Here is a 14,121-nt window from a genome sequence, read left to right on the forward strand (position 1 = left end):
ACACACCCATGCACACCTACACACTCACACAGGTGTTTTCACTTGTCACTGATTCTTCGGTTCGCTGTTGGGTGAAACAATGCCTCAAACAAATATTTTTATTAAGTCAAATTCTGAGAATTTACCATCCTCAGGTGCTTTCTATAAAAATGGGAATTTTATCTCAATCACCACATCTCTCCTGGCATGCTTTATGGACCATGCCAGTAGTCCTAACTTGTGCTATTCAGGAGCAATGGTTCATGCTATGATGTGCCATTTTTAAAAGCTTGGTGATGCACTGTGTTGAAAAGATAAGAGAAGTGAATATAACATTCATTGTATTCTCTAATACAGATTTTGCACTGGAAGAACGGATGACATTGCCTTTTATAAACACAACAAAGCACTAAATATGTAATTAAGTATAGCTTTCGCGTATGAGCACAGGAGATAATTGCATGTTTGACTCAAATCCGGGAAAATCAGATCTTTTAACAATCTGAGATCATCATGTCATACAAAAGAACACATCTGATGGTAAGGACTTTATGCTGCTGCACTACGTAATTATCACAGTTCTTGTTTCAGTGAACATTTTACAGGAAATCTTTGATTTTTAGTAAACAAGCAAGGATTATCTAGCACCTTTGCAGTGAAATTCCACGTTGTGATTCAACCCTAGCTTTACATGAGCCAGGCACTTTGATTTGTGCAGCTTTGATGAATATAATCCGTGTTTAGTGTGTGGATGCATTTTTGGTGATGAGTTTTGGCTATGCTGCCAATCCTTAACTTAGGGTACATTACATTTGGGTTGATGTTTTAGTGAAATGGTACACCGAACAGCTAAAAATGTGAGCCTGCAGTTCTTTTGTATTAAAGCATCAAGCATGTGGGAATAAAGCTATGCTGCTGTCTACACACTTCAGACCAAACATAAGGTAATTCTGGGTGACAGAGACAACAAAGACACAGAGAAAAAGAGGACATCAAATCAATGAGCCCATCTCTCTCCTCTCACTTGTAAAAACTGAATGACTGACCCACTTGTATAGTGCTCGCACCGTACAATACAGTTAACTGTCTGCCTCTGACCCTTCCTGCTAGCCCTCACCTCACTTCTAATTAATCGAAGGGGAGCCATGTGTGGAGCTGACCCCCCAGTGAAAGTGTCATGGAGCAGCTCCAGATGCGAACATCCTCCCTCTCTTTCTCTCTCCCTTCTGTCTCCCACACTCTTTACGCTCCCACTTCCACCACCAGTCCACCCGCCCTCCCCCCATGCAGCTACGAGTTTTCCATTTCCTTTTTTGGTGAAAAAATCTGAAACAGAGGCAGGGAGGAGGACATTTCACCAACGCCGACAGGAGAGCGTATCTGCTGGTCTATGTATGCGTGCTTCATCACGGCAATGAAACAGTCGAATCAGCATAAACAGCAGAGTACGTCTACCCGTTCAGGGACATATATATACACACAGAGGAGAGCTCAGTTTCCCCTTTACTCTGTTTTTCACACAAAAATATCCTTAAAAAGTCTTAAACTACAGAAACACTTTTTTTTACTGGGGATGGTTTCTCTCTCTAACACTTTCTCACAGTCAAACACATTTTCATGCACTTCCCCCTTGGATTTACACACACACACACACACAGAGAGAGAGATACACACATACGCTGATCTTTCCTAGAAAGCCATTTAAAACACACCAAAGGGGTTTTCTCTGGCTTAGACAGTAAACACAAGTTCACAGAAAGCTACGAGCTCTTAAACCAGTAACGGATATTTCACTATAACCACAAAGACACACAGAATATAAAGAAAACACTGCTCAGCAAAGACCCTTCAGTGTAAAGTTATTTAATAAGGCTTCAAAAATAAAACTAACCATTAAGCCATATCAATCATCCTCTCATTTACAGTAAGTTCATTTGGTTATCATCTTGATGGGCTATTTTCCATCGTAAAAAGGATATTTGCCAACTCTGACTCACCAGCATCAAAGCTGAAATAATGAAATTAAAATAGCCATTCTTTATATACTTTTTCACATACATGATACAAACTAACAAAGAGAAACAAAACACTGACAGCGCCAACAGCGACAAAATAATTACTGAGGCAAATCAAGGCAGATGAACACATGCATATTCCTGCAATACACATTTTATATCAGCGTCTTTTGGATTATAAATGCTGTCTCTTTGCAAAAATAATGACAAAAAGATTCATTACAACAGTTGAGAAAGAGAAGCAAGATAAATATTGTATAAAGGAAGTGTCATTGCAAAGTTCATTGTAAGCAGATACATGACAAAAAAGTGGTTTGTGTGTCTTGTGCCATGTCTTTCAATTGTGTTTTTTTATGTGCACATAACATGGAGCGACAGGATATCCTACCCAAAGTGCAAATGAATTGTATTGACAACCGAAAGCTGACTACCTCATGGAAGGTATAATCAGCAATTTCTTTTTTTTCCTCTCAGCTTTACTTTGATATTTTAATTTAATAAAACTGGTCTAATTTTGCCACTTTTCAAAAAAGTGTCACAACTCCCTCTAAGTCTTTATATACAGTAACTTGTTCAAGATGCATAAGGCGAGACATACATTATAGAAAGATAACTGACACGTGAGGAAAAGCAACATTCAAAATGCATAAAACTGCAGTTATAAGAGCATTTAATCAGTAACTCCACCATACTTTTGAAATACAAACTGGAAGGTTTATATACTATACTGTATCAGTGTTTGGTGCCTTCTCTTCAGAGCCTGTCTTCCACCTGAAGTGACTTTTAAGTATATAAAAATTACCTTTTTGTTTTTTTGTGTTTTTTTGCAAAGTGACAAGCATTTTGCTTTGCTTTGCTTTAGCAGTACATAGAGTACAAGTAAAGTTGCTATTAAGGCATTCCATGAGCAAAAACTTTTTGGTCGAAGAGGAAACCTTTGTGGTGGTTCATGCAAAAAAATGCACCATCAAAACAGGATTTGTGAACTAACCCCTTGTGAAAGTACAATACAGACACGTGGAACTGATGTCTGCATAAATGACCTGAGGCAGCATTTGTTTGCCTGTGATGCCAAGCCTGTAATGACTTGGGGTTCTTGAAAAGCTAAACCAAAGAGCGAATCGAGGAAAGGATGAGAACAGGGTGACGGCTCTATAGGCTGCTGTGGCAATCGCGGCACAGGATCCTGTCACCGTCGGGGAAGAAGCCAGCGCCCACAAGTGAAACAGAGCACTGGGAGCAGGTGAAACACGGCTGATGCCACTGCCGCTCTTCAAATGAGATGTACTTTCCTCCTCCAAAACCTGGGACATAAGCACAGTAAGAAAGAGGTTTAGGCATTTCAAGCTATAGATGACTAACTTTTAATTTACTGAAGTTGCAAATCTTGTGTGCTTCAAACCATCGCAACTGGAGAATAACATTCTAGAAATGACAACTAGAAAAGCACTCGGAGAGCGCAGACCTCCGCCAGGCCATCTGTTTGTCTGTTTGTCTGTTAACAGCATAACTCAAAAAGTCATGGACGGATTTTCACCAAATTTTTACAGAATGTCCGGAAGAGCAAAAGTAACAATCGATTCGAATTGTACAGAGTCCTTTAAAAAAAATCCTGGATCCAGACGGTGGTCCGGATCACCTCCAAAATCTAATCGATTGTTACTTTTGCTCTTCCGGACATTCTGTAAAAATTTGGTGAAAATCCGTCCATGACTTTTTGCGTTATGCTGTTAACAGGCAAACAGACAAACAAACTCCGATGATTACATAACCTCCTGGCGGAGGTAATGAGGACAAAACAATGCAAAAAGAGGTCAAATAAAAGTATCTGTGTATACTTTAAAAAGTGTTGATGACTTAAAGACTAAGCTATTTGTCTTTGTTAAAGCTGACATGTGAATACTGTGCTCAGCTCTGATTTGTAATGCCCCATCATTATATTCTAATCAAAGTCTTGTTCAATTTGTATGGGTGCAAAGAAGTATGAGGCATCACCTTGTCCTGCCAACTTCAAACAAGTGAGAACAGGAATTTAACGAGCAAAAATAACTGAAACTATGACCAAAGAAGTGTCATGTTCACTCATAGTAAGAACCTGATTGAGAAAATAGGTTCCCAAGGCCTTTCAAGGTCTTTTCCTATAAATGCTTTGTTTACTGGAAAGGAATTGCAATAAACATAAGTCTGTGATCCATTAACTGGTAAGGTCCTGCAAACCAAACTTCTGTGCCAGACTGAAGTCGAAAAGTACTAACAGAATTCAACCAGATGGCACATGGTGTAACAGGCAGCATACCGTGATAGCTGCCAGCCTCACAGTCAGTCCTGTTTGCAGTAATAATTGTATTTTTCGTCTTCACAAATTCACAAAACATTATCATAAAGTTTTAATACAGTGATGTCATTCTTGCCTGTGATTGGTTTGTTGCAGGCCTCGCACTTTTTGGCATACAGGCTGCCAAAGCACTTGAGGCAGTACGGGCTGTCCTCTCGGGAGGTGAAATGTTGACCGGCCAGCTGCGTCTTACAGCTGGTGCACACGAAACACTCCTTATGCCACGGCTCATCCCGATAGGTCACGCCACCTTTAGCCAGGGTCTTAATAAAGAAAGTCAAAGGTCAGGTGGACGCCTTTCTAATTCATGTCTAAAATCATCCTCAGGCACATTCCTACAGAACTTCACTCGTCTCACCCAAGGAACATGTCTTTAGGCGGTTAACTGGCAGATTTACCGACCTTTTTACAGCGCGTGCAGCGTGGGGCGAACTTGTCCTCGTAGCAGGGCACACAGTAGTGCTCATCCTTGTCAGGAATGAAAGACTTTGAGCCAATTGGTTGTTCACAGCTGTGACAGATGAAGCAGCCCTCGTGCCATGTAGAACCTGCATACTCCAGCTTTCTTGTACCTACAGTAGCAGAAGGAAAAAGAGACAGAAAAAGAAGGATGGAAAGAATGATTAAAAAAGGGGCTGGCTTAGCACAATGTACACATCTTAATAGGATTGCGATGATCATTTTTGTAATTTTTGTGGAGGTTTTATTGGACTAGGAAATAAAAACTTGACTTGCATATGAAGGCATATAAAAGTAATTTTGTTTCACTCAGGTTTGTTTTATTTTAAATCATAATACCACAGGCCCCACACTTCTTTTCAGCTGCTGGAAACTGGCAGCAGGCGTTAAAAAGAGAAGCGATGATGCCATTTTCCCCTCTGTGTCCCCAACCAATCCATCTTATATCCCCCGGCTGTTGAGTTTTTTATTATACTGGTTGGTTTACTCTACAGTGATGCAGTGGTTTGTGTGGGGACGACATTTTGTGGAACTGCTCTGTGCAGATTGCTAACGTTTCACTGCTTCAGGCGGTGTGCAGTGGTGTTCTCTAATCAAAAACACAAAAATCCCCCTGCAAAAACTTTCCAGATTACTGTGGCTCGAGAAGGACAATATTAGCCGTTAGATATGTGTATTTGACAAATATATTGATAGTGAACAAACGGCAATGTAAAGTTCAGTTCAAGCATTCCAACACTTTTAAAGGGCTTTAAAAACATACAGTGTGATGCCAACAAAGCACAACATTTCTGCACAGAAAGCATTTGTGCGAAAGATAATTTTTATTATCGTCATCAAGTATTTAATTGGGTTTATTTCTTCCTTTTACGTACCACAATCCTTACATTGCAAATACTGCTATTACTCTTGGAAGAAAATCCTACAACACTCGTTCTGTATGTATTCCAATGCCTGTTTGCTGTAAACTGTCTCTTTGCTCCATGGGCCCTCTTGTCCTTGTACAGACTATTATGTTCTCTGTTGCTACAGTAGTATGTATTGTAGGTTTCCATTGCAAAATAAATTGGGTCAGCCTTTAAATGAAAGCTCAACCAAGTAAATAAATTTAATCACAGTGATTAGTTTCAACAATAGAAGTATTTTCCAACTTAGTAAACAGAGTCAGTGAGAGGACCACCGTCTGCAACTGTGCAACAATGAAACATCTGTTTGACCATCTCTGGCAATGAGCAGCTTTATCAGAACAATCTTGTTAACTGAAAAAGCTTCTGAGGTCTCTGTTTGACTTGACAGTAAATTGCTTTTCTCCTTATGTCAGCAATGCAAGCCACTGAGCTTAACATCCAGCTACTGAACAAAGGTCCATGTGTCAGCCTCTTTTTGAGCAAGTTTATGTTTTTATATGATTAAGGGCATTCTTGCAATTTCTTTTGTCAGAGAAAAAGGTTGTATTCTTTGCACAGAGTCTTCCTAAATTTGTCTTTCATAATACTGAATGAAGAGCGATGTCCAAGAGTTTGCAGTACTATACAAGATCATATAAATCCCACAAGCTTTTGTCATTCCTGTCTGGCCTAGTAGCAAGATCACTCTCTAAAATATTTCTGCATCTCAAGATTACTCATGAATTTATCTAATCTACAGTAGCATTTAAGAGGAAAGTCGTGCTTTCCCTGGAATCATTTGTAGCTTCATGAGGGCTGTGTCAGCCGCTACAGGGCCACTGGAATAACCCACTTGCTTATCTATTGTTATCATCAGTTTGCTGGCAGCCCGCCAGCCTTGGGATCTGGCATACAGACAACAAGTCAAGCAGACTGGCAATTACTCTGTCACATTCACCCCTGGCTGCTGCTCAACCGTGGCCTTTGCCTCTTCGGTTTCTCTATCTGCTCGATCGCTTACTTTATGCTTTTTGTTTGTATGCTCTTCCTAAAGTTTGCCATGTCATCATTTTCCAAAGTCATTTGCCTATTCTAAAATAGGACAAAGAGGCTCAAGCTTATTGAGTGAGTAAAGTACCATAATGTGCAGCACTATCATAGAACTAACTCTCTTCAGCCCATTATTCAAAACATAATAGTCTTTCCAGAAGTCTAATTCTCTCACTTTTACTGAAAGACTATTTTATTAATACAAAAACACCTTCAAAAACCCATGAAATTACTGCAGAAAGAGTAACAAAGATAAATAGAAAAGACACCATCCTCCAAATTTCAACATCAGAGTCCCTGAGTGCAAAGCCCATTTCCTCATTTACCTGGCATGACAATCTTGTCACAGGCTACACACTTGGAGGAGAATTCATTACAGTAGCAGTCATTGCAGAGCAAGGCGTCATCCTGGCTGGTGAAGGGCTCATCTGCCAATGAGCGATCACAGCGGAAACAGCGGAAGCAGTGCTCATGGTAATGCCGGTCTTCATAAAAGAGCTCCTGGCAGCACAACAAAAGGATACTAAAGGTAATTTCATGCAGTTGTAAATGTGCTACAGAAATAGCCACATTAATCAGGATGTGCTTCCTTCAGTATGCTTCTCTATGTTTCAAAGTTTCAGAACTGCTGTCATTTAAAGGAACCAACACAGGGGATGACTCTTAGACTAAGCACCAAGTAGGTTTTATGTTAACAGCAGAAACAGAGAGGGGTGTAGGAGTGATCTGGATCAAACTGACACTCGGTATGTCTGCAGACGAAGCAATAAGTATGTCGCACATACATATGCATGCTTCTGTCTTATGAGGATGGGAGTGAGTTCATTCTCTACAATATAGTGTGTCAAGAAAATACTAGTTTAACAATAAATTTGTCTCCTTAGCTAAACAAACTACCAAGTACTGTAGCATGCCCAATTCTCTAGACTCCACTGAGGAACATGTTGCTGTTAAATGATCCACATCACGTTAGTGTTCTCCATTAAGGAAAGATTACGTTTTAACTTGATTGTGGGAAGAGGGAGACGTTCCCTCATGCTGCATTTTTACAATTTTTCGACAAATTTAGTCTGTTGGCTTACATGGACTCGGTGGAAATTTCTGGCATAATTGCACGTTAAATTAGCCTTTACAGTATCTTGCCACACAAAATATATAGAACACGCCTCATTTACGATGAATTATGCATCATTAACATGACATAACTTCTGTTTTTGCTATCAAAAGCCATTTAAAAACACTGTTAAAATGGCTTGCAGCTAATTAGAGTAGTTCTCAGATGTGTTTTATATTTGTTTAAACTATTAATGGGTGGTGCGCAGGGTGGACAGACAGAGACCATATATGGGATTTATTGCTGTAGAAAAAAGATCTCACAGAAAATCATATTTTTTAAATTTCATCAGTACAAAAGCATCTTTTTTAATTGCAATTCTGAATGTATTGCACTTGTTACTGCTGTTGTGCAGCTGACTACACATGTGGTCATGTCACAGTAGGTGCCTTACCCTTGCATCGTGGCCAATCAGTTCTTTGCACTCATCACACGTGTTTGAGAAGAGACTGTCATAGCAGGGGATGCAGTACGGACTGTCATCTGACTGGATGTACTTGCGGCCATACAAGGATTCTTTGCAATTGTCACAGTCGAATCGGTCAGCCATTGTAATTTTCCACGAATCTGTAACACAGAAAAAAGCAACTCAGGTCAGCAATGTTTTGAAAAAACAAATGGCAACAAATTCAAATTCAGGACAAGAGATAAGCACAAAATTAGAGAAAAGATTCCAAAAGGGTGTACATGAAAAGGAGCGAGTCTTGAAGAATAATTCAGTCACCTTTTCCATCACGGCAGTTGGACATCAGTATAGATTTTCACTGCCAATATTTATGTTGTAAATATTTCAGCTTGTGCCAACAATGGAGCTGAGCTCAAACAAAACACGCAGTGCAAATGGGTGCAAGTGGAAAAAGAAAGAGAGACCGAAAAGACGGTGAGCGAGGGAGGCTGCACAAAATGGCTGTTAACTTTTATTGCTGTGTGATGAAAGTGCATTAGATGTGAAGGGAGGGGACAAAAGAGGGAGCTGTCATTTGTTCTCTTTCAGTAACTAATATAGCACCTTCCTGTCGCTGTCAGCTGCTTAAAATCTGCAAACTAAAGATTAAAGCACCAATAGAAAGTGAACAAACTCTGCCGTGACTAAGTGCTAATGAAGTAGCATTTCCTTGCACATGAAGCCCACACATCATACTCGCCTGTAAATATTTATGAGGCAAGCATCTATTTGTGATTAAAGCATGGACCACCAACGGATCCAGAAACCCCGCGACGCATTTTAGTGTGTGCGAGTGTCAAAAGCGCAGACTACTGAAGCTGTCTGAACATGACTTCTGAGCCAGTGGCTTCCTTTCAGGGTAAAGACGCAGCTACAGTGTGTGCATATACAGATACAGGAGTTTTGCTGTCTGAGAACATGGCTTCCACTGTGCAAAAGACCCCTTGATCACGACTGAGCACACAACAAAGTGACAGAATAATATTGTGAGAGCATTATGACAACAGTATCAGGTTGCCAAAAATATTACAGCATGGTTGGAGGAAAGCCCAGTGATAAGTGATAGGCCTCTGGAAGGGTACATTACAGGCTATTCACTCCCACCACCCAGTAATAATAATCACCACTGATACAATAATCAATCAAATTTCAAACTGGCCCTGTGCTGCCTGTCTTACACCCACACATAGAAAAACATCCACTGATGCATGCACACAAAACACATCGGAGGCATGCAAGCGCACACTCCCCCACAAAGACAGGGTAACTGAACATGGTAGCGCAAAAAAGGAACAAAGAATAACACAAGCCAAATCACACAGGATCCATCATCAAAGAAAACATCAGCCCCAGCCTCTCAGGTTTCACGTTTCAGCCCAAAAGCTCCTAACGAGTCGGGGTGAGAAAGCAAAGATCCAACAGATTTCACCTGCTTGTAGTGCTCCTATGTAACCGGCAATCTTTTTGCTGTCATTATGTTGCTTTTCCAAACTAAACAAGTACTTTCTCACCCTTTAAGAGTCATAATACATAAATGACAAAGTGCAAATGCTTGGCAGCCCTGCGGCCATGGGTACACACCAGCTCACATCACTGAACTGCCACATCTTTCTGTTTTATGACTGAATGGAATGGATACATCTTAAGCATCTGATGTCTTACATTATAGCACCCATCTGGAGGGTATGGCAGATTATCAGAATAAGCAGCTGCGGTGGGCCTGCGTAATGTACGGCAAGGTGCTGAACTTGCAATTCTGTGTTTTAACATCAATTTCTGCACATTTGACACACCATCCGTCAGAAAATTCCAGCAACGTTGCCATTAGCCTACAAACCACAATGTCAAGATTAGATCAACAGAGTATAGCGCTGGAAAGGAACACTACGACCTTAATGTTATCTGCAGGGCCAGGTAGGTACAGTATGTGCTGCCTTTGCTTGCCAGGTAAGGCAACGAGAGGAGGCATGACTCACAAAGCCAGGAAGGCAGGACTATGATGTCTGCTGTCAGATTTCATTCCCAAAGCAAATCGGGCAGCTGTTCATTGCTTTCCTCTAATTCATATGTATTCAAACACATATCCATGTACGAAAAGGGTTTGTTTGGATCTTTAAAGAAACATGCCGCCATATCTCGACAAACATTCAAACATAGATGCTTAAATAACACACATCCCTATTCCTCAGATGAATGACACTAAAGTCCCATGCAGCCTTCGCTTAGTTTCCCTCTACCATTTCATGACCTCCAGAAAGATGTGCATATGATCAAACTCTAGTGTGCGAAGACTCTGGTTAAGATTGAGTAAAAAAAGAAAGAATACTGTTACAAATTTCACAAGATTTCACAACTTAAGAAATCAGAAGAAAGACTTGTTTTGGCTTCCAGGCCTTGTAGTGTTTCTATTTGAGAGATTTTCTTTAAATTTCAGTGTTTGAATGGCCACTGCAGAGTCTGAAATGAACTTCTGATGGCACACAACCTCACAGAGAGGGGCATGACATCAGTGTACTGACCCCTGGGGTGATGGAGTAAGATGTGACTGCATGCAGAAATTATTTACCCAAAACCCCACTGCACAAAAGTGGAGAGGAGAGAAGAGAAGAGAAGAGAAGAGAAGAGAAGAGAAGAGAAGAGAAGAGAAGAGAAGAGAAGAGAAGAGAAGAGAAGAGAAGAGAAGAGAAGAGAAGAGAAGAGAAGAGAAGAGAAGAGAAGAGAAGAGAAGAGAAGAGAAGAGAAGAGAAGAGAAGAGAAGAGAAGAGAAGAGAAGAGAAGAGAAGAGAAGAGAAGAGAAGAGAAGAGAAGAGAAGAGAAGAGAAGAGAGATCTAGGTCACAGTGAACTCCAATCCAGAGGTCATTTCTCATTGGGCTGTGTATCTACTACTGTATATGCTAGCTTCCCGGCAGAGATCCATCACTTTTGAGTCCAGTGCCCAGTGACTAAGAACCACACTTTAGGTTAATAACGTTCCCAAATACCAAAGCTGTGACCAAATTCAGCCCCCTGGGAAAAATGTGGGCTTCTCAAGGAAATCACCACTGTATCCACACAGGACAATGGGCCTGAAGCATTGTCCTAAGTTTAATGATATCACTGCTGTAGAAAGTAGGGATCTCAGTTTAATTTAGGCAGTGCATTCCATTCTCTACACTAATTCAGAAGGAGTTCAACTGAAAGAGAGAGAATAAGTTATATATTAGTCAGAATGACTCTGCAGAACAGTTCCAAACATGTTATCTCAACTCATTGATAAAAGGCTGATGGATTGTATTGTTGATCGGTTGATTTATTTGTTTAAAGCAAGGTATTGTCAAAATGGGTGGCCAGATTTGCGTCAGCTTTTTAGCATATATTACCAGGAGTACTCACTCCTTTTTCTAACTTCTAGCACCATCACAACAAAATTTTGGCTAAGAGACCATACTTCCAGGGGCACTGTAGGTTTTCCCTTAAGGTAAACATAATATTATTAGCCCCAGCATAAAGGTTTGCCAAAGAAAGAAAAAAGCAAAGCAAGTTCCTCAGCATTCATTTAATAAAACTCCTGAAAAGTGTGAGAAATGAAACTCGCATCTCCATCAGGCTGCAAATGGGCTTTAAGACCTTTTGGTTGTTTCTACACATCCTGCTATAAGATAGCAGAGGAATGCCAAGGCTACATTCTACCAGTCATCACAACCCTCCCCGACTGGCAGAAGGAGGTCAAGTTCAGGGACAACTCTGAGACACCACAAAGCAATGGACCAACGCAAGCAAACAGGCTTCATGTTGTTGCCGGGCAACACAGTTATGGTTGGTTACTGAAGGGCTAGCAGATACCCTGTCCAGTCTGGTTCCACAGGCGAAACTGTTAATCCCCTGACCAAACTCTGCTTACGCTCTGGTTAATTCCAAATGGACAGTCCGCACAGCCCGCTGGGAACAGATCTGCCAGCTCTCCTCTCTAAACTGCTGTCCATTAGAAGAGCATGCTTGTACAACATCTGTTTTACTGAGGCTAGACAGAACACTTGACATCATGTTACACCAACAGATTTATTTTCCTTCTGCATTACACGGACATCTGCTTGTGTGGAAGGTGATCATCTTCCACACAAGCAGATGTCCGCGTAATGCAGAAGGAAAATAAATTGCTACAAACAGTGTCACATATACTCACACATGCAAATTTCCCCACTGTGGGACTAAAAGGGTTATCTTATACCTGATTTAAAATTATTATTTTTTTATTTGTGAGCATGAAACATTTTTATTCATGTATTTTTTTATATTTCTTTCCTGAAAATACTTTCTATTTCTTAATTTAAACTTGACATTGACAGATGAAATCCTATTGATTGTTATAAAGCAGCTGCACGGTTTACAGACGGTAAACAGAAAAAAATTAAACTGCATGAGAGGCTACAAAAAATTTCTCCATTGACAAAGTGATACAAAAAATATTTCCTGAATACTTTGAGCCCGTTTTTTTAGTTTTGTAATACACAGTGGTGCAGTGAAGTGAAATTTAATTTACTTAAGGCATTTAAATGTTAAAGACTTTTCATGATTCCATTATATCACGGTTGGGAGTACAACAGTTGCCTATGTTATTTGGTGACAATAAGCTGATAAGGTAGCCTAGCCACGCTAAACCCATGTTTCTGAAGGCACAAGGGTCTAGGCACGCTCAACAGGGAGGGAGGCGGGCTTAAAGGTTGTCTATCAAATCACTCTGCAGCAATTGGGTAGGTATACAACCAATCAGCGCAATGAATAGGCTCCTAGAGCGCTGGAAATCAGAGGATGCGGTAGTTCGGTGAAGCCTTATTTATACAGTCAAAGGGTGAAGCTCAAGTATATTACAGACATGTTAACAGAAAGATTATTCAGAGTCGGTGCTAATGGAGCTCAACGACTGTTGTCGTTTTTGTTGTCGACCCTGGCAGAGAATTAAATTCGTTGCCGTGGGTTGTCTAGCGCGGCTAGGCTAGTTGTTTCCGGTTGTTTCTGTCAGAATCGTCGCGCCTCTGTCGTCACTTAGTTACGCCCGCCTTCTGACTCTACACTTCATGGTGATTGGTCCGGCCAGTTTTAGGAGCATCCAACCTCGAGCCTTATGGAGGGTAACTAGACCCACCCTGGCAGAGAATTAAATTTGTTGCCGTGGGTTGTCTAGCGCGGCTAGGCTACTGATAAGGGTCAATGACTAACTGTTTTTTTTTTCTTTTTGTCACCACAATAACATGTCTTGTGTCTATGACGTTGCGTGGTTAATGTGGGAATGTCATATCTCAAATGTAAGGAAGTCACAGTGAGGAAGTGGTGCAGCTCTATTCACTCTGATAAAACAGCACAACCACTGGTGGAAATACCATCTCAGTCTGCAAACGATGCATTGGCAGCTGATGTTAAAATGGTTTAGTTTATTGCCATTGGGGAGATTATAAAGGAGTTGTGGCATAGCAATGTAGTTAAGAAGAACCCTTTTCCCAACTGCTGTATTTGTTAGGTGTGTGTTTATAGGTCCACCTTGACTAGTGCACTTTTATATCCAAGTGGATACTTCAAAAAGTGTGGATTTTACTGCATATAGTAAGGTCTGATTTGCTTTGAAAAGTAGCAGCTACAAAAGCCACTCGATCACCCATAACTGTCTGGATCTTTTGCCAGCAAATACACTCACGCTCCAGGAAGGAGTGTGCTGCTTAACAGGTCGCCTTCAAGTGTATGAGCGTTTCCTTTTATACAGGTCCCAGTGATAGCGATGAAGGAATGGAAATCAAACACAAGAAAGCAAAAAACAGAGAAATAAAATGAGTGAGGAAGGTGACATTTACGGGAAAATACATG

The 14,121-nt window shown here is 40.7% G+C and overlaps 1 protein-coding gene across 1 annotated transcript in view; it reads right to left on the bottom strand.

Annotated features, from left to right (window-relative positions):
* Positions 1 to 1,826: 1,826 nt before the first annotated feature.
* fhl3a (four and a half LIM domains 3a) overlaps positions 1,827 to 14,121 on the bottom strand; it is a 28,983-nt gene continuing 16,688 nt past the window's right edge. The window contains exons 2-6 of the mRNA XM_022213286.2: positions 8,234 to 8,406; positions 7,052 to 7,226; positions 4,732 to 4,901; positions 4,406 to 4,592; positions 1,827 to 3,298 (exon numbers count right to left, since the gene is read on the bottom strand). Coding sequence (XP_022068978.1) covers positions 3,147 to 3,298; positions 4,406 to 4,592; positions 4,732 to 4,901; positions 7,052 to 7,226; positions 8,234 to 8,389 — 840 coding nt within the window. The 5' untranslated portion in view covers positions 8,390 to 8,406 and the 3' untranslated portion in view covers positions 1,827 to 3,146. The remainder of the gene's footprint in view (positions 3,299 to 4,405; positions 4,593 to 4,731; positions 4,902 to 7,051; positions 7,227 to 8,233; positions 8,407 to 14,121) is intronic.

The sequence above is a fragment of the Acanthochromis polyacanthus genome, chromosome 12 (assembly GCF_021347895.1).
Source record: "Acanthochromis polyacanthus isolate Apoly-LR-REF ecotype Palm Island chromosome 12, KAUST_Apoly_ChrSc, whole genome shotgun sequence".
Lineage (NCBI taxonomy): Eukaryota > Metazoa > Chordata > Actinopteri > Pomacentridae > Acanthochromis > Acanthochromis polyacanthus.